Consider the following 25,617-nt stretch of genomic DNA (forward strand, 5'->3'; position numbering starts at 1 on the left):
TATATCAAAGTTGTTATTATGTAAAATTCTTAAGAAGCGAACAAAGATTCTTGTTGCTTTATTGGTTACAAAAACGCTTTTGACGTTGTTATTAGACATAGTCTATTATTTAAGCTCATAAAAACAGAAGGTACAATGTTAACTTAAGGGTTGAATCTTGCTTTGGTCGATTTTATGGAGTTATGAATTGAGTTGGTCTTGAAACAAATTGAATGAACTGCGAAGCAGTTCATGTTGAATTTGTTTCAGGAGCAACTCAATTCATCACCCCATGAAATCGACCAAAGCAAAATTCAATCCTTATATTTCAATTTAATTAAATTTTTGTTGAGTTTTGCTTTAAAAAAACTGCGAGTTTCTGGGCATGTGCAAGTCTACAACGAGAGACGTAAGAAAAGAGTGAGTCATTAGAATACAACTAATTAAACGTAAATAGCGCAAATATTACAATTTGCCATACATTTATTTAGAAACAATTCTATTATCAATGAAACATAAAATATTTACAATAAATTTAGAAGTGATTGCAAAAATGGTCTGCCGAAGATGCGGAAGTATAATGTGTAGACTGTGTGATACGGTTGTCTCCCGCTTTGATTCAAAATGGAGAGTCGCCGTAACGTGATGGGAACGGCAAGATTCTAGTAGTTTATTTAGCATTTAGTCTTGATACAAGTTAAACAATTGATTAAAGGTAAATCAACACGCATTGACTTTTATATAATATTTCTTACCGCCGTTATATTTTTCATAATTTGTTTGTAACTGAGACGATATAACGTAGTTTCGACACACGTCACGCAGTGACATGGCACATTTTATTTTTCGTCGGTAGTATGTTGCTGACTCGAACAACACACAAGAGTCAGTAAAACGACACTTCATAAAAATGCTTTGAAAATTGTAGAAATCTATCCGTAATATTTGCACTTTTTTAAACCACCGCTGTTTAGATCTATGCCTAGGCCTAGTAGGAAGCTACACGTTTCAACAATAATCAAAGAGTTTTTTTTATAATTTAATATCCCCATTTGTAGCAAGTTGTCATATATAAAATATGGCCAAAAATATATTACTTTTGCTGCAGATTTTTTTTTATGCGCAAATTTTAAGAAATAACCAATTTGGTGGCAATTTTGAAAGGTGAATTTTAGGTGACTTTTGGGAGAGGTGAAATTTCACCATTTTTACTTTTAAAAATCCAGTATAATAACAATTAAAGTCAAATAGCTATATTTGATTCATAATAGCTCAAAATGAAGCACAATATCATAGTATTTGTATTACATTTTTAACTTTGTAATGAATTCCTGTTTCCAAAAATCTGTATAAGAAAACAAAAATTTGTCATCAGAACATTTTGATTTTTCACCAGAGTAGATCCTTTAAAGTTATACCGGTAAATAGATTGTAGAGTGAGGAATGATGTAAAGGTATGAATCACAGTCGAGAAAACGCTTGAATTGTTACGTTTGACTTTCACTACGTCATCAAATTTCAAACTGGCGAAGGGCAGGGAAACAATTTGTATTTAAAAAATGGATTTAATTTATAATTTGATTTAACTTAATTTTACACAAAAAATATCACGTAATAAATATCTTTACGTAATGATATGGTATATTTAATTGAGGATAATGTGGTTAGATTTTGAATCGAGGGCAGCGAGAGCCGTCATATTGCCCTTTATCGCACCTCGGACAGAAATGTCCCCAAATGATTGGCGGAAAGCCGTCACGTGGTGACCCCCTAACACTTTATAGGGGGTCAGTAAATGTTATTATGGTGCAATATGGCGGCTGTCGCCCTCGCTTCACAATTTAAACACATTCTCTTCAACTGAATATACCACTTCATTACCGTAAAACTATATGTTACTTGTTAATTTTTGTGTAATAATAATTTTAATCGTTTTAATACTTCAAATTAAATGAAATGCATTTTTTTAAATACGAGTTGCTTCCCCTACGCCAGTTTGAAAGTTGATGACGCGGCGAAAGTCAAACGTAACAATTCAAGCGTTTTCTAGACTGTGATAATAAACAAATGGAGGTGTTCGGACCCACAGATCAATCCTCACCCTACAACCAATTTATCGGCATAACTTTGCAGTGATTATCTCAGCAAGAATGCACAGATGATCAAGGAGATTGTGCTTAAAATGTTAGATGGATGTTTGTGTCACTCTTGTTTGTAATGCTTTCAATATGCAGACGGTCTGGTGTAGTATTGAGATAGGCCTACTGTATACATAGGAATGTCGAACTTATTGTTGATTTATGAATTATTCAGTATTATTCTGCAGGTTCCTTATACAGTATATTTGAAAATTCTTGAAATAAATAAATGAATAAATAAATGTATAGCCTACTGAAGTAGGCCAATTATTTTAAAAGTGTCGATTGTTTTGTTATCATTCGCCAGTATGATTTAAGTTTGATTTCATATTCTTGACCAAATAAATGGAAACAAAGAATTAATGAAACAATTAAATGGTCCTCGATGCGATAAATTCGTTATATAGTCAGTTACTGACCCCCTATAAAGGCATAGAGGGTCAGTAAGAAGTATAGGAGGCTCGGGCTACGCCCTCGCCCCCTATAAATCTTACTGACCCTCTATGCCTTTATAGAGGGTCAGTAACTGACTATATAACTAATAATAAAAAAATTTACTTACCCCCTATAAAGTGTTAGGGGGTCACTTGACGGCTCTCCGCAAATCATTTTGGGGAACATTCTGTATGAGGTGCGATGATATATTATATGCATGTATATTTGTTGATAATATTTTGTATGCAGTCCCAAGTAATACATCATGACCATGAATGTCTAGTTATAATTATCCGTTTGTTATAAATCCATGGCCATGAATAAGAGTATATATTTTTTTTCATTGCAATCAATGATACCAAAATGCTGATTAAATTAAAATTAACAAGTAAATATATGTTTTTTTTGGCAATATATTCATGACCAGATTAAAATACCATGGATTTTTAACACTTTAATGGTCAAATTTATCCGTTTTTAATGTTTTGTTATCCGTAAATTAATTATAAGTTGTTAAGGTGTTTTCCATGTGAATATAATTGGGTAAAATCATTGTTATTTCATCAGCAATTACTGTCCACATCAATAATAGTATTGATACACAACATAGCCAGAAAAGATTTTTGATAATCCTATCATTACAATATATGTATTTCGCTTAATACATGTTTCCAATTAATTCATTATTGAATAATTAATATAAAATATATCAACAATTTAAACGTAAGGAAAGTACCAAAAGCCCGAAATTTACAATTAAAGGGGCAGAGCACGTAAATAAGGCGACGTAATTGATATCCGTCATGTTGAAATTTGTATAACAATGTACAACAATATATTACTTACAAAAATAGAAACTGGTATGTATGATATACTCACCTTTTTAGGGTCTGCCCCATGGCTCAACAATATCTTCACGATGTCTATATGACCTCCCTCTGCTGCCGACGCCAACGCCTTCAAAAGAGAAGATTCTACATCGATGATAAAATTCAAATATGAATTGATGGTTTATTCATTTTGCTACGACTCACATTAGATGTTGCCTTTGATATATCTAATGTTAAAATGTTGCATTTTATAAAACCCCGTGTAACGGGGATTACATAAAAGAAAACTCACTTCCCATTGTCGTACAACGGAACAAGTTAACGTGGACTATATACGATCAGCAACTCGGTTCCCAAAAATAGATAGTTTTTTCTGAATGTCGTAAACTTTCTAAAAGTATCCAGAAATTTAAATATGAAAATTATATTTCAAATATTGAATTTCACATGAAAGACAACTCATATTCTTAAGTTCTATAAAAGATGGTGATATCCCTGACGACATGATCAATTCTACCTCATCACTGTCAAATGACACTTCATCTGCCGTGTTGTATATTTTGTTTATTCAAAGTGTTTTAAAGCCGAAAAAAGTTGATAAACTTGCCATGTATCGATTCAGCAACTAATTTGAATTTACGATTTCGCTCGATGACTTTGATATGCACCGATGTGGCAAAATACGTCTAAATGCAAATCCAAATAAGGCATATATGTATACATCGAGTATAGTTTTTTTATGACCGCATTTACAGTGCTGTGAACATTGTACATAGGTCAGATCACAAAGCGAAATTGTGTTCAACAATTTTATTTCACATTTAAGTTCTTACTACAATAGTAATACAAAGTGATTTATACAAGTATGTTTCCATATGTCCATTTCAATAATTCACAGCTTAATTCATTACTATAAATTACTGAAGAAAAAATAGCATGCACAGTGATATCACATATAACTTATTCAAATAAGGCTTGTGCATGCGAAGGTGCAATTATGTCTATTGATTGCTATTTTTACAGATGTGCCCATGAACCCCCTTATCTGAAATATATTTAACAGATCAACTGGAACAGTGATTTTCAAAAAAAAAGTATCGTTAATTTAATTATATACAGTAGGGAAATGGGAAACGTCTCAAACTATAGACCGGGACATCATTAAGCCAGTAAGACAATGAGTAAAGTTGAAGTTAATGATGCAACACCTATACTCAAAAGGGGGAAATGATGTTGGAGAATATATGGGTAAAACAAAAAAAATGAGAGGTAGATAAGTAGCAATCCATCGGACCCATGCGATCTAGATTTTAAACTGAGATAAACGCTAAGGACTTATATTTATGAAGGATGTACTCATTGATTTGAAGCCACGATCTTAGAGAGCAACATACTCTAAAATCTACTTAATAATTACCGAGACTAAAGAGCTACATGTTGATAACATTACACAGGAGGGACAGAAGCTATTTACGGTTGGATAGAAAAGGTGTAGTCACTGGTCACTCTTAATTGCTTAATAGTTTCTGGGCTCTGTTCCTAAGAATACTATTTAGTTGCTGGGGTTATTACTTAAAGGTGGTTCGATACTGTTAGGCCTAAAAATTCCCCTCGTTTCTTTCTTTAAAATTTGCCCATTAAAAAATTGGTTGAGAAACTGTTTTTAAATGCTTTTATTTGAAATGTTACCAAGTGGTTTCGGAAATACTGTAATCTCAATCACCTCACTTTACAGCCTGTTTTACTTAAAATATAAGTTTACACACACATTTTCAAAGCTTGGTAATTGACTGCAATATTACAAACAACAACATTTCTTATCTTTAATATGTAAGTTTATATGAGCGGGCGGCTGAGAAAAGGGCCCTCAGGGGTCAAAAAAATATTTTCACTTTTTTACCTCTTCTGAAAGTACAGGTTATGGTGATTAAAATGCTGCAAAAAATCGTTCCTATCTGAATTATAAGCGGCACAGTCGTCTTTTGAATATTACAGCCTTTCAAGATCATGATGACGTCGTCAATAATTTTGGTGACGTCGTCTGTATTTTTGACGTCGTGAAATTTTTGACGTCAACATTTTCATAGAACATTTATATGAACATCTTTCTTGCATATATGGCTTAAGTGTAAATTATTAATACACAGTTGATACATGTACATCATGTACATGTATACATACACAATGTACATGCATGTCGTTCCTCCCATTTTAGTGGAAGGAATTGTCATACAAGACTCTGGTTTTGGCTAGCCAGTGGGCATACTACAATACTGCATGTTTATGAAGAAAACGTAAATTGGTTTGGTTAAGATATTGTGTGCGTCTTTCTCTTTTCATGAAATACGTCCAGGGATTCTGGGTTTTGTTTTGTTGAGTTGATTAGGGTTGAAACCATTTAAAATCCGACAAACTGCTGTTGGCAATTTGTAACAATTGGACACTTGAAGGAGAAAGAAACTATACCTCTCCATACATGATATTACTTTTTACTTTTAATTCAGTAATCTGCTGTTCACCTCACTTCTGGTCGATAAAAACAAGGTCAGAATCAAAAGATAAATGATAGCCAGTTTTTCTATCGCTTGTTATATATTGGAAGTTTCTTGATTAAACAAGCAAATCAATTTGACAGTCATATAAAATTCGAAATAATTCACACAAATTTAATATTTACAATAACTAATTCATAAAAAAATGTTTTGAATTTTAGTACATATAACATAATATTGACTTAAGCATTGATCACTTTAATAATTGAAATATCAAGCATGAACTAAACTTGCGAGGCATCTGATAATTCAAATAAAAAAAAATGATAACTTTTAAGTCTCAAATGGATTTACTTATGAAAATTTTAAAACAATTTTATATTACATGGGGACTAGGATTGATACATGGCTGCTTCGTATGCAATCTGAAAAACGTAAGCACATGCACATGCATGCACATAGGCAAAAAACATCCCATAGCCGAAACATCAAGATCCTATAAACTTCTTGGTGACAACATTGCGCGTACAGACATAGAAAAAGATATTGGTGTATATATATATTGACTCCGATCTAACTTTTGATCATCATATACCAGGTAAGTGAATAGATCAAGAAGGCCTATAAGATTTTCGGTATATTACAGAGAACTTTTAATTTTATAAGTATAAAGTTTGGTGAGATCACAGCTAAACTATGCAAGCTCGGTTTGGGCTCCATACAAGATCAAGGACATAGATATAGACTCGAAGCAGTAGGGCGAAGAGCAAATAAAAGCCTTCCTAGAATTGAATAATTTACCATACACAGAAAGACTCAAAATTCTAAACCTCGCAACACTATCATACTGAAGGATTAAAGGGGATATGGTTGAGTTATATAAAATAACAAATGGATTCTATGATGAAGAGACATACTCATTTTTAAAATTGTGGGATAATGTTACAACAAGACTTAGTAGAAGAGGGAACACAAGAATGATATTTCCAGAGCAATCGAGGATACTACTACGAAGGAACACTTTTACTATGAGAACAGTAAAGATATGGAACAGTCTTTCTGAAAAAGTTGAATTGGCTCCTAACATTAACTGTTTTCAAAATAGACTGGATAAAAAGTGAAAAATTCAAGATATCCTATTTAACTACAGTGTACCAGGCTTCTAAAACCGGAATATGATATAATCAATAATTAATACTTTGAGTCCGGTGAAGAGGAACTATTAGTAGTTTATGTACTGGAAATCTTCTACTATATCTATCTATATATATATGGGACAAAGAATATCTATACATCTACATGCATTACACTTTAATTTAGTTCTTTCCATGCAAACTTCATCTATAGATAAATTTACTTCCCTTTAATCATAAGCTCAACATTTTACCACTTATACATCTAAAGGATTAAAAAAATATACACATGCAGTTACATATAAATCATTACATTCACATGTATTCAAATGTTTTATTTCATTTGTACATGTGTAACCCTGTTGACCACAAAGATATATAGTCCATCATCATTCCTCAGTGAGAGGAGGAGGACACAGAACATCCTTGTTGGGATCTTTCACGTATGGCCAAAAGAATGAAACATCAAAATGAAATTTTGAGCGATATTCACAAGAGCATTACTCCTTATATGTTCAGGGAGGCTATCCGCTGTCTACCAAAGACTCAAATTCTTTTTCACGATCAAGCTGAAGCAATATCAGCCTTAACATCAAGTTACGAATGCTGGAATATCTGATGATACAGAGCCAAACTACGCTACATCGTTTAATGCCAGACAAAGAACATTTTCTCAACATTGAACATAATTATGTTACAGAAGACGTTACTGGGGCCTCTCAACATTATGTTTATCCAATGCAAGAGCGAACAGGAGTTTATCGGGGAAATTTAGTTGGTTACGGAACGGCAAATATTCACGATGAGCATGGTGTACAGTACCTGAACCGTTTAACGTTCCCAGCCTAACGCAAACGCAACGCAAACAATTCGTCCGTTAGCTAACGCTAACGATTGCTAACGCTAACGATTAACGATAAACGATTAACGATAAACGATTAACGCAATACCGGCTAACGATTAACGCAAAACGCAAAACGATCGGCTATGGTAAACCGGAAATACCATTGTTATAATCACGGACACGGCTTGACGGTATATACATTACGGATCTTGACGTTCTGAAATACAAACGAAAGTACAAGAAAAACTGGAGTATGTTCGGGATTAAAGTTTCTGTATATCATATAAACATTTGCCTATGGACACGATGAAGTCAAAGACGACAGTACTCAATGCAAAGTTTCCACTTTACATGTACAAAATGTACGTTTACAAAATGAACTAGAAATTGTCATAGACAATTTGGCGGGCTTTTCACTATATTTAGTTTACAATACCGTCATTGCCAGGTAAGTTAAGAACTAGGTAATGCATGGGTTTTGAAGTTGTAACCAATAAATGACCTTGACTTTCAGCCCTGAATAAAAGTGTTTTAGTGAAGATCTGCATGAAGTTTGATCAGCCGAAGAGAACTCTCATCTTAATCCAATTCATATTTCCAAATTCGTTCGAGCAAATGATAACGAGATCGAATGTGCCTTAACGTCATCTGACTTGCGGTGTTGTTAAGTATATATACCCCGGTATGTATATTTAAACTCTGGACTCCTGTGACCGTGAACGTATGAAGACTTGTCATTTTGGTTCTTGTTGAGTCATTTAAAGATTTGAACATATTTGACTCATGTGACCTTGAATATGGGTCAAGGTCATTCCTAGTATCTGACTTTATAGCCCATCCCCTGGACATCTTATATATGAAATATGAAAATCCTAGACCTTACAGAACTTCAGGAGAAAAGTTTTCAAGTTTATTGTTAAAAACAGGACCTTTAACATTTGACCCTTACCGAAAACCGGATAACATGTAGAGAGAAAAAGTTTACGCTTAAGATTATCTGCAAAAAATATTATTGGATTAAATCTGTGAAAAGAACTGTTAGTGAGTTATAAGCGTTTTTAAATTTTAAGATATGACGTCATAGCGGCCATTTTGTTTTTTTAATGAAGATGAAAATCATATCAAACGTTAGAGAATATTAGAGGGGTCTTTTCTATAGCAATTGCAGACTATATTAGTCATTCAGTTCGACAATATATAATGTTAAACATTTTGGCGGGAATTTAGCAAAGATCAAAGGATTGTTCAAAATGGCATACAGCATTAACCGGAAGTGCTATCGAAAAATAAAAGACACCAAATTCATCAGAATGACATTCTGCATCGATATATAAAAAGAAATTTCGCAAAATCAAAAAAATAAAAATTCGTGAATTTTGACCCCATAGCGAACTTTTTTGTTTGACCTTTGACCTAATTGCTGTAATTGAATAAAAGTTAATCTTTTATACGATCTATATAAAACATCAGAAATATTTGCTGTATCTTAAACGGTTTTTGAGTTATGGCTGTTTTAAACTTTTTAGGTATGACGTCATGGCGGCCATCTTGGATTTTTGACCTACTTAAAAATGTTGCGGTCACCCCTTCAACTCATGCCATACAATATAACAATAAGGCCATTGGCATACCTCTTACCATTTTGAAGATCTTTTGGACACAAAAAAAGTGTAGAAGAATAATTACTTACATAATATATACTAATAATAATAAAAATACTGTTAGAGGTATCTTCATAATTCCACCTATTCCGAAATCAGAGTAAGATTACATATCAAAATGAAGAGGTATACTTATTGGGCATGGATGACAATTGAAAAGACAAACCGTGTAACTTGGGCATTGATAGGATAATATGAGCCACTATCAATTTAAAGTACATTCAGTAATGTATCTTATAAGTTCATTGGAGAGGAGAGTACCCCACCCAAGTATACCAAGAATATGACTGCTGTGGCAGGTGGTTAGGATTCCCCTATACATTACAACAATCCTTCCATCTGTGGTTCGCGACTTGAAACCCATGTGGGGCAGTCGTTAGATATGGACCGCTGGACGCTGTTTTGTACTGGTTCTTTTCTGGTTTTCCACCACGATTAGGCGTGCTACGTCCTTAAATGACACTGGTTTGTTAAAACAACAAAACAAACAAAGTCGACCGCTAATAAAGTGTGAAGGAGGGGAGAGGTCATTGGTACCGAAATATACATAGTCAAAATTAAAAACATCATCAACACTATATAAATACATGGCAGATTGGTAAACGTGAGTGTTGCGCTCACATGTGATGACTTTACCCTTCCTGGAGAGATTACTCGGAAACAGACATACAAATTTCCATTTAATACAGTCAGCGGGAAATAAACATACTGCAACTAGCAAAAAGGTAGGATACAATTCATCTATCCCACCAGAAAACATCATCTTACTCACTTAGCAAGTTGAGATAACTTAATTACAACAAGTGACACATTTATAATTAGTGCGCCAGTAAATATATAGCGCTTTAATTGTATTCAGGATATAGTTTACCGGTGCCGTATCCGTTTGTAACGTTTTACGTCACCCTCTCACTTTCCGCCTGTTTTCTCAAGTAAACAACGTGTGTGTAACTGTGGCTTCATTTTGTTACTTACTGGCGGTGCTAGAATCAAATTAAATCACACAAGCTGGTGTTATGAACAATATACCGACAGCGATGAGACAAAGCAAAGTCTACATGGAAATAGTTGTTGGGATTCACTCAACTGCATATATTCCTATAAATATTCTGTACAACAGTCAGAAGCCTAAACTCATTTTTAACAACATCACATGCAGTTTTTCTCTTTACTTGTGGCAACAGCTGATGAAATTGATTTTGGTATACTTATGCTTATACCTAACTAAATCCTGTAAATTGACGTGCTTCAACAACCGTACAACATTCAAAATCTAGGTGTTACTTATGTCGCACTAAGTAATTAACCACTGTATACTTCCTCCGTCTCTGCCGATCCATAGAAAGTGTTCGTCAATAACCTTCAAAACAAATATGTGACGTATTTCATCCATTCTTACGGATATCATATAATAAGTAAGTATGAACTGTTATTATTTCGGCAAAAATATGCTGTAGAGTTTGTAAATCCTTATATATTAAGACAATTGTTTTGATACCATTGTCAGACGTCAGCCTTATGTCATATCCGCCGTTGTTAGCATATACAGACTTCACTAAGCAATTCATTGTTAACACAGATGCCTCTAAAAAGGTTTAGGTAATGTACTGTAGCAGAATTAAGCGGCCATTTATGGAAAATGAGAGATAAACCTTGGTTAACTGAATGATGTTGAAAATCATGATAACTTCAGTCAGGCCCTGTTAATATTAATTAGGAGAAAATGGTAATGCACTTACAAAACCGTATACTATATTGTTTGTTTTATATGACATACATGCGGGTACAAAGCGCAACAAGGCAATATGTTAGATTTTATAAGAAAACATAATCTTAAGGAATTTCATAACAAATTCAGAAATGGAAGTAACGTTAAATATAACATGGACGAAAAGTTCTTCAAAAAATTCCAAGAATTATTTTCCAATGAACCACAAGATAATGTAATGGTAACTAGTAAATTATTTCATAACATAAATATAATATTAATAGAGCAAAGTATACATGTAATGAGTTTGATAAACGATATCACGAAGTTTATAAATCTTATTAGCAATGTTTGTTAATAATGTATATTACCCCAAATCGTGGCCAATAGGTAACATTGTACCCGTATTTATAAAATGAAATAGTAATGGTACTAATAACTATAGAGGCATTGCATTAATTAGTTCTTTAAGAAAGTCTTTTACTTGTATTTTTAATGATATACTTAATATGATGTGAGCCATATTCAAAAACAAGAGATGCTCAATTCGAGGTTAATAAAAAACATTTTCCCCTTTTGATTGCATATCTATATAGAAGTAGTTATTATGTAAAACCCTTAAGAACAGAAAAACGAATTATACATAGTCCACATTGAAGACATCAGCAGCACTATATAAATACATGACAGGGAGCCAAGATTAGTGGACTTAAGTGTTGCGCTCACATGTGCTGATTTCAACCTTCCTTGAGACTACTCGGGAGCAGACATACTTCTTCATATTTAATACAATCAGCGGGAAATAAACATACTTCAACAAGCAAAAAAGCGGGGTACAGTTCATCCATCCCACCAGTAAAGATCACCTTACTCACTTAATGTTTAATGTTTTTTTTCATGTGACTATAATTGGGTAAAATCATTGTTAATTCATCAACAACTAATGACCACATCAATAGTAGTATTAACACAAGGCATAACCAGAACAGATGTGTGATAATCCTATCATCAAAATATATGTTTTCGCTCAATGCATATTTCCAATTGTTTGATTATTAAATGTTCAATATATAACATATCAATAAAACATAAGAAAAGTACCAAAAATCCGAGGATTTACAAATAAAGGCCCTCGTGTCAACTAGTGAACACGCGATATCCGTCATGTTGAAATATGTATTACAATATAAAACAATATATAACTTACAAAAATATACATATGTAGTAATGGACAAATAAATGAAACGCAACATTAACCCGCATAATAATGATTTATTTTCTGGATTTATGATGACCAACATGGGATTATGTTGGAAAAATCATCCAAAGGTTGAGGTTCAAGCAATTTACATTGAAATGGCAATAAATCGAACATTGCATTGGTGGCAAAGTTTTGCCAGGCTTACGGCATGGCACTGTACCAGTACCATCGAAATCGAATATTTTGTTGTCTAGTATATGGTTGCAAGCAGATTTATCACTTTTGACATCCTTCTGTATTATTTATAGTCTAAATTGTAGGGTATTGCGATCGAAAACATTTCCGTTAAGAGGGTCATTGATCTTACAGAACTGTAGAGGGAATATTTCATACCGCCCGTCGGCGTCTAATATTATGTTGTCCTTTACTACAGAATCAAAACATTTCTTACTCAGCGATATGAATGAGACTGGTATGTATGATATACTCACCTTTTTAGGGTCTACCATTAACGGTACATGTAACTAAATTTACTTTAAAGGTGGGGTTGCAAAATCCGCCCACGCGTCGATATTTTTCAAATTTGCGGTGTTAAAGGTCTAGTACATAACTACTTTTTATGTGTTTTTTTTATTTATTTTGTATGTTTTAAAAAAGGCATAAAGGACCTGAAATGATGTTTTCTAAAATCACTTTGGGTTATGGCCATCTTTTGAACATATTTTTTTATATTTATAACTATTTCTGATAATAAAAGATACTTCATTCTTCATTTTATATCCATTTATAATGATATTTACGAATTATTTTTACGACAAATTGATTTTGAAGCACAAAAATAAATCAAATTTTTGTCAGGATCAAAATTGAGGATATTTAGTTTGCTCGAAATATTTGGCATGTTATCGATTTTGTCCACACTTTTAAACCATTTTAAAAACATGCTATAGGTATAATCTCATAACAGATACTTTTTCAAAAAAATTGAAATCCGAGAAAACGCAAAATATATAAATTAAGATTATCTTTCTTATGTAAATAAAAAAAACTATTATTAATTAAATTAAAAATGATTAAAGAGGGGAAACAGAGTGACATTTGATTTTACAATAAAATATGTATAATTTAAAAATAATACCAGCACCACCAGGGCTACAATCTTAATTTGAGCAATCAGACAGTTTTTATCTCGAAACAATGCCAACAATGTGTTTAAAACTGTTACTATCTCAGAGGCCTCCTTTTTGTAACCATGGCAACCAATATTTTAAACGTGTTACCATGATATTTAGCATCAAAAACTATTACTGTACACTGATTTTCACTTATATCGGACACTGGAACCATAGAATGGAAATGTATAACTAGGTATACTAACAAAAAGTGGTCCGTTGCTACACGTACTCTCTATTTTTAAGTCACTCTAAAACTGTTTTCCCGGATTTTAATTTTGAACCTAATTTCCACATATCTATATCTCAAATATAAAGTATACGATCTACTCAAATGAATTATGAATACAAAATATAGAATATTTCACAAAGGCTAACCTTTTTTGGCATGTTTGTGCTGGTAGTTTTAATGAATATGCCTACAAAGAATTCAGGTCCTTTGGGCCTTTTTAAAATCACAAAAGGAAAAAGAAGTGTCATTTTAAAGGGACAACTAGTAGTACTTTCAATATGCAAAGTTTCAAGAAAATTGGGCTGTGGACAGTTTCTATGATGTTTTTAACATTAGCGTGAACACCACCTTTTAAAGTACTTCTAAATACAAATTAGTCTTACAGATTGTGCCAATGAGTCCTTATTTGCAATTAAGTTAACAGGTCAAATGGGGCAGTGATTTTCTAGGAAGTTTTCAAAAAACAGTAGTACAAATTCCATTATATAAAGCAGGAAAATGGGAAATGTCTAAAATTATAGACCCGTGCTATCATTAAGCCAGTAAGACTATCAGTAATGTTAAACTCCATGCATCACATTTTCCCTGTGCTGTCCGATCTCGGACTAACAGTTGAGACAGCTTGAATCCTTTTGTACATATTTAGTACAATAAAATATGTTTAAACTAAAACTGGTTGCTGTTTATGTTGTACACATGTTCCTTACACGTGTTCGTAGAAATATAACTGTCAAAAACAGATGTATCTAGATTTGATATTCGATAAAATGTTACATAATATATGACCACGATCAAGAGTAACGATAGGCCTAGGGGGTCTCCTTGTAGGCGGTGCATGGACTTTGCAATATCTTATTAGTTTAGATTAGGTAACTGTTTTGTTTTATTACTTCTTTATGTAAATAATTAATGTACAAACCCATATTTTCAATGTTAAACATTTTCATTTTGCTGTCATCAATATACTGCTGACAAAATGATGACGAGAAAATGCGGGGGTGCTGACAATCAAAATTTTGTCGAGGAACTAAGATAGTTGAACTACTTTTAAATTATTGCTTATGGTAATATTTAAAACTGTTTTGAAAAAGCGATGTTTGAACGACAAAGATGTTAACACATTAATTGGAAAATGAAAATGCAAACACTCTTTGTCATATTAGACTATTCAAAAGCGGAATTTTACGTAGATACTTAAAAAGCAAACAAAAGGATTTTGATAGGCAAACAAACTATTTTGTGTATATATAAAGACATAGCTTAGTTCAAACCTATATCAGAACTGGGACCCGGTCTAGAAAGTGTATGTCTTTTTTTAACAGAAAACAGACATTGAAGAATAAAATGAGAAAATTTGTGATGCATCCCAGATAGGACATTTCATCCAGGAGTCATGTGATGCCTGAAAAGATATGCAGTTATCTTCTTAGCCCAAACCCACAAGTTTCCAACGTCAAAAAGAGTCTTATAACGCAGAAACAAGCAATCGGTGGACAATCCCTTCACAGAACGGCTATGCAATATACTGAAAACAAGTAAGGACAGCGTACCAAATGTTTTACGAGTCGGCAGAAATCCAAATAATGAGCACCAGGAAAAGAACAATTAAGGCAAATTTCCACAAAATGGAAGCTAAATCCCCTTTTATAAGTAACTTAACGAATTTGTCTAATGAAGTAGATGGTAATATTACAAAAAAGCAGTGTCGCGCACGACATGAATCAAGACGAAAGACAAAAACAAAACATTTGTTTGGAAGCCCCAATCACTATATCCCTTATATGGCTATTCTGATGTTAGCAGAAACAGGGATCGTTCTGGCGGGCGGTGTGATCTGTACATATAAAAGAGAGGATCTAGCACTAACACAGATATTACAGAAGCAAGTAAAGAATGCCATTCCGTTGGACGTTATTTACCGAAAGCGAAGTCCATTAAGGTCGGGACCTCCTATAGACCACTTAACCAATCAACTTTACAAGGCTTACTAGTATGGTTTCAGATATGATATCATAGGCCGGGATCTAGGGGGGGGGGGTCTACGTGCACCCCCCCCCCCCCCACAACTTAACGAACCAATGTTTTTCTGAAGCCTTATGACCAACTGATAACGAAATCGAGAGGTAACATTGTATAAACTGGGATGAACTTCCGGTTATGACGTCATCAAGATGGCCGCCATATCGAATTTCACTAAAAATTGAAAAATAGTCATAACATTGACATTTTTTCAACCGAAGAAGACAAATGAGGCATCAAAATGACCACAATAGAACAACAATTGCATATCAGGACCATATAATCCAATATATGTAGTTATTACTACGCAGGAAATGAAAAAATCGGATTTTAAGCACAAAAATGGTAATTTTTTAGCAAATTTTTCATATTTGGCTTGACGCAGCAAAAATGTTTGCCAACAGCAAACTATTATTTCTAATCAGTTATTTGACCTCTTATCAATCAGTAAAAAACAACATCAACAAAAAAAAACATTGTTAACATTGTATAAGCTCCGGTTATGACATCATCAAGATGGCCGCCCTCTCGAATTTCACTAACAATTGAAAAATAGTCATAACATTAACATTTTTCAACCGAAGTAGACAAATGAGGTATCAAAATGATCATAATAGAACAACAAATTCATATCGGGACCACATAATTCAATATATGTAGTGATTTCTAGGTAGGAAATGAAAAAAATCGGATTTTAAGCTCAAAAATGATAATTTTTAGCAAGTTTTTCATATTTGGCTTGACGCAGCAAAAATGTTTACCAACAGCAAACTATTATTCGTAAACAGTTATTTGACCTCTAATCACTCAGTAAAACAATAAAATATATAGAGATACAAAACAGAATTATTGTTATACCATCATTAAGTTTACAAAACATCACTGGGTGCGTATACTGGGTATATGCTATTTTTCTAACTCCAAACCGCTGACACTACAGTTTCCTGGTGTATTATAAGTTCCTTAAATAAGTTTGACTATTGGCGATTTATAAGTAGGAAACATGAATGTAAAGTTGACAGAATATCTAGCCTCGGGTAGGACAAGCCACAGTTTCGTTTATTTCCTATGCATATTATTAGCAAAATGTCAGACAGGTACCACAATGTCACATATTTCTTTCGCTGGTTCTCAATTATAACCATTATCATTGTGCGTGCTTTCCCACCTCACTGCACTATGCTCTGACGTGACTCGCCATGTCTGGTAGCTGGTACATGCAGTCCAAATCAGAGTAATCGAGATATCAGTATCCAATTCGTCGAAAGCCAGAGCGTCGTCTTCGATGTCGATGAGATAATGTGACACTACATTACCAGTGGTGTTCTAGCCTGACATCTTTCATGGCCCATCCATGGCCAGAGTTTATATCAGGAACAACAGGTTCAGGGATGTGGGATCTCCTTCAGATTCTAACATATCGTATATGCTGTTTCAGACTTCTCAGGAAATTACACCAGATCCAGATTCTTCGAATGGTTGAATGATTCAAGCACCATTCATCAACCTTGTGGACACTCGTGCGACTATAGATGGCACAGGTGATATCCTCGAGGTCTTTAATGAGGTCATACATGTTAAATGTTTTTCATTGGTCAGACTTTCCCCAGTCCCTTGAAGGTACTGGTTGTGTCGCATCTGGTGTATGCGTGGATACACCATTGAAGACTCTCCAGAAAAAGTTTTCTACAGTGCTCTCCAGACTTGGCAAAGAGAGGAACTTCACTGTAGACCTCATTTATGACCTCAAATAATTCACCTGTGTCATCTATGGTCACTGAGGGTTCACAAGAATGAGGAATTGTGATTCATACGAATTAAGGAGATGCAACTCAACCCTTTGCAGAATGTGGCTCTGGTGTCTTTTCCATCCTACCGCAGAGGTCTGGAACATCATATACGATATGTGAATCACTAGGTTGAAAACAAGATGAGCTCCCACATCCGCGAACACGATGTTCTTGATGTTACCTCTGGCCATGGACGGTTGACAAGTTAGAACCACGATGGTAAACCGGTAATGTAATATCACATCAGCTCATCAGCTCATCGACACTCTGGCGAGAAAGCACGCACAAAGATAATGCTTATCATTAAGAACTATTGAAAGAAATATGTGATACTGCAGTAACCATCTGACATTTCCTTACGTTATACACAGAAAAATAAAGTGGATGCGCTATTTCTAAAAGAAACAAATTTCGGAAAGTGTCGTGGTATTAACGGAAACAAATGCTTTCTTCAGTTTTAATTTGATACCCTATTAGTTGGCGTTGTGCAGTAAAAATTCATCTTGAGACGCTACTAGTCTACAAACTTTCGAACATGAAAATGGATTTTGTTAGGAAATAAGTCCCACTTAGATATTAAGCCAACTTAAAATTCAAATGTGTTAAGATATGAATCGTCAATTGCCAATGTTATCTTCGGGAAGTTCTAAGACATCCGGAAACTGTAGTGTCAGCGGTTTGGAAAAAACAGCAATCATATACCCTGTATACGCACCCGGTGATGTTTTGTAAACCAAATGATGGTATAAAAATAATTCTCTTTTGAATTTCTATACATTTTTGTTGTTGTTTTTGCTAATTGATAAGAGGTCAAAATAACTGATTTCGAATAATACTTTCTTGTTGGGAAACAATTATAGCTGCATAGAGCCAAATATGAAAAAATTGCTATAAAATTATCATTTTTGAGCTTAAAATCCTATTTTTTTTCATTTCCTGCGTAGAAATCACTACATATATTGGATTATATGGTCCCGATATGAATTTTGTGTTATATTATGATCATTTTGATACCTCATTTGTCTACTTCGGTTGAAAAATGTTAATGTTATGACTATTTTTCAATTGTTAGTGAAATTCGAGATGGCGGCCATCTTGATGACGTCATAACCGGAGCTTATACAATGTTAACAATGTTTTTTTGTTGATGTTGTTTTTACTGATTGATAAGAGGTCAAATAACTGATTAGAAATAATAGTTTGCTGTTGGCAAACATTTTTGCTGCGTCAAGCCAAATATGAAAAATTTGCTAAAAAATTACCATTTTTGAGCTTAAAATCCGATTTTTTCATTTCCTGCGTAGAAATAACTACATATATTGGATTATATGGTCCTGATGTGTAATTGTTGTTCTATTGTGGTCATTTTGATGCCTCATTTGTCTTCTTCGGTTGAAAAATGTCAATGTTATGACTATTTTTCAATCTTTAGTGAAATTTGATATGGCGGCCATCTTGATGACGTCATAACCGGAAGTTCATCCCAGTTTATACAATGTTACCTCTCGATTTCGTTATCAGTGGGTCATAAGGCTTCAGAAAAACATTGGTTCGTTAAGTTGTGGGGGGGTGCACGTAGACCCCCCCTAGTTTCAGATATGATCTCAACATACTAATGACGGAGGTGCATTTGGAATACTTGGATCAGATACACAATGATGTAACAAGTGTCGAGAATGCCATAATCAGACACAATTCATTACCACCTGCCCATCGGAGGGAATTTAATAGAGAAAGCAAAGTATTAGCATACATCTCGTAAGAGCCAACTATCACATACATCCAGATTTTTACTCATTAAATGTTTTCAACCAAATTGCTACTATCAATGATAAGTATATCATACCAGTAACCCGTTCTTGCGTGTAAAAGAGACATTTTTTGGAAACGCCAATGAATGATAACTATAATGCAATTATAATTTGATGACGGCAAAATGTTATTATGAATATAATTAGATTGCGGCAAAATGTAATTCTAAATATAATTAGATAGCGGCAAAAAGGGTATCGATTTGTAAAAGGCTGAAATCACAGACATTAGACGCACGTCTATTATTATAGGAAACAAATCAATAACAATAAAAACTGGGTGTTCAATAACACACATAGGAATATGTGGGAGCAGTTGTCTCAAAGACAGAGAGTCATATTATCAGCTGGTGATTATATATGTGCCGTAGTTTCTTTTTTTACCAATAGTTACTGATCTATTGCAGACTAAACTTCTCTCTTGTTTTGGATTTGCTTGTTTATGATTAAATCGATAAAATGTTTCTTGCATTGATATAAACATATTTTCTGTATTTAAATATCATAACACCAACTTGAATTATACCATTCGTATATTTTCGTATAGATGTTATCATTGGAATGAATATCATCGTTCAATTACTACGCTGTTATATTGTTATATACGCAGCAGTGCAAACAATCGATATTGAACATCAAACACATCAACATTCAAATTTGCTCATTTGTCTGACGGAAGTGACACGGAACATATCGTACTAATTATCGAAACGTCATATATACGCTTTCCACTGGTTTTTGAAACAATGGCATTGCATAAACTGTCTATGGCGTTATGAACTAAACCGGTACATCTTTGATGTACACTTATAGGAAATTCAGATGCAGAACGTTATACCAAGAAATGCGTGTTTCCTTATGAGTTTCTGAGTTTACAATGGTGTACAAATGTAGAAATTAAAACTGAACGTTTTGATGTCTCTTGAAGTAAATATCTCGTTCGACAACATTTTATTACAACTAAAGCCAACAATTAAGGATTGATTGTCAATTTTATTGCTTAGCATAACTGATGAAGAATGTTAATCTCGTGTAAATGGAGTGTGCCATTCCATACACTAACGTGAACCAAATTCCTAAAATTCCCTACATTGAAAAATGCCAAATCTTATGTAATCGGTTTAACATTATTATACAAATTTGAAACATTATACCAGTTACTTGTACAGCTGCGGGACAGCCGCCAGTCAATTCTAGTTGCCAAGGTCACACAAACTATAGTTCCGAAAATGGTTTGATTATTTGGACATTTGTAGATTAAAATCGGCGACTTTTATTATTTTTTTTCTTTTAATGTCTTGAATTCCACCATAAAAACATTCTTATGTTGCTTCAGATTCATATTTACTGCCCAGTATTGGCAGTGCAGGGAATGTGGGATGCAGTTGCTCGATTTAGTGGTCCGGTTTCGAAGAAAAGACGATTGTTAAATAAGACGAACAGTTGGTATCTTTGGATAATCAAACAAATTAAAAGTAAATCTCCATGATTGTGGCATGTAACTAAATATTGTGTTTCCGTCTGGTATTTGTTTACAGCTAGCATTTAGATAAATCTTATGCGATACCCAATCGTTGTGTATATGGCATGCGATGCAGTCATATAGCACGATGTTTCGGAACTCAATAAGATGTGATAAATGTGCGAACTATTCACATAGCAGTAACAAACTATAGATATAAATATAAATAGAGAAAAATCGATTTGAAATGCTGGCGTTTTTCAAGGACAATTCATTACCATTGGCTTTGACATCCACGGAATCGTTTCGGTGATAATGTACTTTAGGCCTAATTCGAATGAATTTCAGTGTGCTTATAATCTAAGCGTGTTGTCATTGAATGTATCGCTTCCTCTTGTGTATGTCACCATATGTATATTGTACTGTCCATATCATTGCAACGATATATACTTATATTGGTACAATAAATATATTTATGTAAGGAGGTATTACCACATATACAATGTGATAATTTATTATGCATATGCACTATGCAGGCACGTAGTTGTTTAAACGTAGCCCGGTGATTAACCTAAGTCTAGTTCAGCCCTTCACGTGATCACCGTGTGATACTTGACCATCAGAGGGTTAGTCAGCGCGTGATCAGTTTTAGCTGGCAAATCAGCGTCATCCGCATCTATGGAGGACAAATCAGATGAGCGCGCATTATTGGGGCCGGAGTCTGTCCGCGTCCCCTTCATCAGTTGATAGCGTCCCTTTCACCTCGGTGAAAATTTCTGTGATCGACTCCACGTTTTTCGACTCTGATTGGTTCCAGTTGTATATCTAGCTCTCCAAAAAAAAAAGATGTTGTGAAGAATGTAATGTGACTGGTGTGAACTTAAACTCTTTACTTAACTTCTCCAAAAAACCCACCCATCTCCACCCATTTTATACGTATATATTTAAACGTTCGTCAGCTATGTGCCTGTATTTCTTTTTACAATTTATAACTATTTGTTTGTGCCTATTTTTTTGTATCCCATCTATGTTGAAACTTATTATCATAACTCATTGTACTTCATAATTTTGTGTTCACTTTTTATAGTGTCACAATTCTATGTATGTCATTAATAAAATGACCTTAACTACATTTTCTATCTCTGTTGTTTTTACAATGTTTCTACAAACTAGCTGCAGTCTCTGTACAGTATACCAAGCTACGATATATACTTATATGCGTGGTTGACCTCACTGCCTTGAGTATGTTCAGCATTTTCCCGGAGGCAAGAGCCTATAACAGCGTCTCATCGAAGTAATTTTCTAAGCTTTTTCTTTTAAAGTTGGCTACACAGTACTTACAATTCTAATATATCGTAATTAAGCATTTATGTTATTGATCTACAACGGTTAATATAGGCCTCATCGTAGAATGCTTATTCAAAACTGAAATGGCGTAAACCTAGGTTACAATGCAAACAATGTCAAAATGTCAAATGCCAGTCAGATGTCAGCGCGTGACCACGAATCTTCATTAAGAAAAGAAGAGATCGGAGTTTACTAGTTTCACTGAGGCGGATCGAAATGAAAATGCAAATATAAAGACACATACACACACATCATCTGAAGATAATCTTATTTGTTCCATCACTTTTCAAGTATGGCACTAGCTACATCTAATCAATGTAATTTATGGATGAAGCTGCATTTCTACTCCTGTTCGGATTATGCTTCTCTTAGACATATCCTGATATGCATAAGTGATATCTTAAACTACATTCCGATGACCTAAATGTCGACATAATGAAGTTTCATCGTTCGAAATTTTGATCATATGTCTACACCTCATTTTTCCTCTTTTTTTTTGTATTTTTAATGCACGTTTTCTAATCAATGGAGTTACATTGTCATTCTCTATGGCCGTCTCCAGGTGTCACCTGAATACTGTAACCCAACTTATTTTCGCGACGGCTTTTGAGGACGTCTTTATTTCTCTTTTATACCAAACGACTTTTGACGACGTCTTAATTTCTTTTTCTATACCTACCGATGTTTATGACGACTTAATTCACTTTTCTATCCATAATGACTTTTGACGACGTCTTAATTTCCTTTTCTATATCAAATGACTTTTGACGATAACTTAATTTCCTTTGCTGTACCTAACTACTTTTGACGACGACTTTATTTCCTTTTCTTTTATACCAATCAATTTTTAAGGACGACTTTTTTTTTCCTTTTCATGGCGAATTTATATCGCGACTTATAGTCATGACTGGGCGAAAACACTTTACAAGGTTTTTATTGCATGTACTATTCTGAAAACCATAACTTTTGATGAACTAAGGTCTGAAAAATATACAATTATTGTTTGTATAATGCTTTTTAAACATTTGTAACAACACATAATTAAAATACTGTCAATAAGATGTTTTCATTATTCGTTCATGTGCTCAGATGAAAACGTATCTGGAATAGTCACTTTAAAATTGATATTATCACTCTGAAAATGTCAAATGGTGAATAGCAGAACACTACGTGGAGAGAATGTTTTGAACATGTCATATTTAAAGCTTTACTTTCTCGTTTCTATGAAAACTGCAGCACACATAACTTTAGATATATAATGTTCACGATTTATCATTACTCCACAAAAGACGACTTGTAATCACACCCGAAAACAAGTTGGTTAACAGTATATTTTTGTGTAAATTTGAAGTCATTGATTTACTTAAACGCTACTTTTAAACGGTTTTATCGACAATTGCAGCAAAGCGAGATATAAACGAGAACATACTAACACCATCACAAACGGTTGACTACTACGTTAAAATGTTAGGTGGTATATATTATAGAACATCAATTAGATTTACTGTGTGTAAAGATTCGCTAATCGAGACACCTCATAATAGACATGAAAATAAAGGTAAAAGAGACCAAGAAAATGGGGAAATACTGTGATAGCATTCACACTTGATGTAATGATGTTTGAAGTGATTAGGTTTGCGCTACATTCATTACACTACAGCCTTTATGTTGACTGCTCAACACGTATTGAACTAAACGAATGCGATGATAACTATATGATATAGGTTTGTCTAACTTGTATAGCAGGCCGGTTAAGTGACTTTTGACTTCAAGTCATGATGCAAATGTCCTTGTCGGTATAAAAGTACCTTAGATCATAAGAAACAAAATTAGCCAAATACACACCTATATCTCTCTGTTTACCGGACATATACGCATTTTTAAAATGGCCGCCAATGATATATGCTATGTTCTCCCTTTCTAATAAATCTATATTAGTAGAGTGGCATAAAGAAATGACAGTGGATATTGGTTTTGCAAAGCCCTATATGATTTACTTATTTTTCAATTTCCTTTGAATTTATAGTAAAATTGCGAATTGTAGCCAAACAATACTGAAAAGTTTCCATATGAGTCGAAATAACTAAACATGGACGGGAAATGCTGATGCTAAAAGCCCTCTCAGGAAAAACGTTTGATTCCAATATACTACTTATATATTTGTATCAAACATATCATAATGTTTTTTTGATATTACAAGCATTAACCTAGGGTTAGTTAAACGTCAGGTTCAAACAGGTTGTAACATCACCTGGTGGCAGTAGCTATGACCAAATGTAAGAAACCATGTTAAATAAAGCTTCAACCCCATGAGTACCATTATATTGAACGACTCGAATCTGAAATCTTCCATTAGTTATCATATAAGTCCACTTCATAACATTCGATAAACTACTTCATCTTGAAACAGGCGGTATAGAAATATCTTGCATGCCCTTTTTATTTGAAAGAGTATTTTGTCTGATCAGGATACATCAATAAAATGTGACAAAAAATGTTTGTCTTTATTTGATCTGTTGTTAGGATCAAGCAAGGGCAAATCCTGTTCTGGTGCCCAGATGAATTGTCTTGATGGTGATGCTATTAGTTTGTGGTAGAATTATTTATAAGCGCATTGTAATTAAAACGATGCCCATACAACAACTCAAATACTTTATCACACACCCGATATTTACTTCTAGATTCTTAAAGCTGTTACTTCCAATAATGAAAGATATTCACATGTACTATATGTAATAGAGAAATAAGTTAATAGTTCCCGATTGAATTGAATACTTTTTGGTAGATTACTATTTTGTTCTAGGCCTGTTCCTTCCGAACATTTTATCTGGATAGACAAATGACTGGTACACATTCTTGTATGCGTGAAAAGTAACGACATTTCATTATCATTCGCGATAAATCCAGCTGTAAGATTGTGTTCCCTTTACATAAGTAGAAAGCCATTGAATTAAAACAACACAGTTTTACTATGCTGTGCTATGTATGACACTGAATACATTTAGTTATTAGATACGGGAGATAACTCCTATAGTTATATGACTAATACTTTCTATTGTCATATCATTAATCTAGGTCATATAACTTTTTGGAATATTATCATGTTTAAACATACATTTTTGTGAATATGTTGATTATAAGTAGGAATACAGAATGATATATTAGTAAAACGTTCCGTGTGTTTATTTTTTGACTGTTTTTAATCATATATTTCTAGAAGTAGACGATTCTTCAAAAAACTTCATTCAGAGTTTAGCTATATATACTCCAGCTGTGCAAGGCTAATCAGAACTGTAATGAGACCTGTAACTAGAGCTGTATAAAGAACTAATTTACACATTACCAAGAACTGTACAGAGCTGT

The 25,617-nt window shown here is 33.7% G+C and overlaps 1 protein-coding gene across 1 annotated transcript in view; it reads right to left on the minus strand.

The window, feature by feature from the left end:
* LOC138305606 (ankyrin repeat domain-containing protein 50-like) overlaps positions 1-25,617 on the minus strand; it is a 477,373-nt gene that overhangs the window by 164,265 nt on the left and 287,491 nt on the right. Inside the window, exon 4 of the mRNA XM_069245907.1 lies at positions 3,432-3,509. Coding sequence (XP_069102008.1) covers positions 3,432-3,509 — 78 coding nt within the window. The remainder of the gene's footprint in view (positions 1-3,431; positions 3,510-25,617) is intronic.

The sequence above is a fragment of the Argopecten irradians genome, chromosome 13, assembly GCF_041381155.1.
Source record: "Argopecten irradians isolate NY chromosome 13, Ai_NY, whole genome shotgun sequence".
NCBI lineage: Eukaryota > Metazoa > Mollusca > Bivalvia > Pectinida > Pectinidae > Argopecten > Argopecten irradians.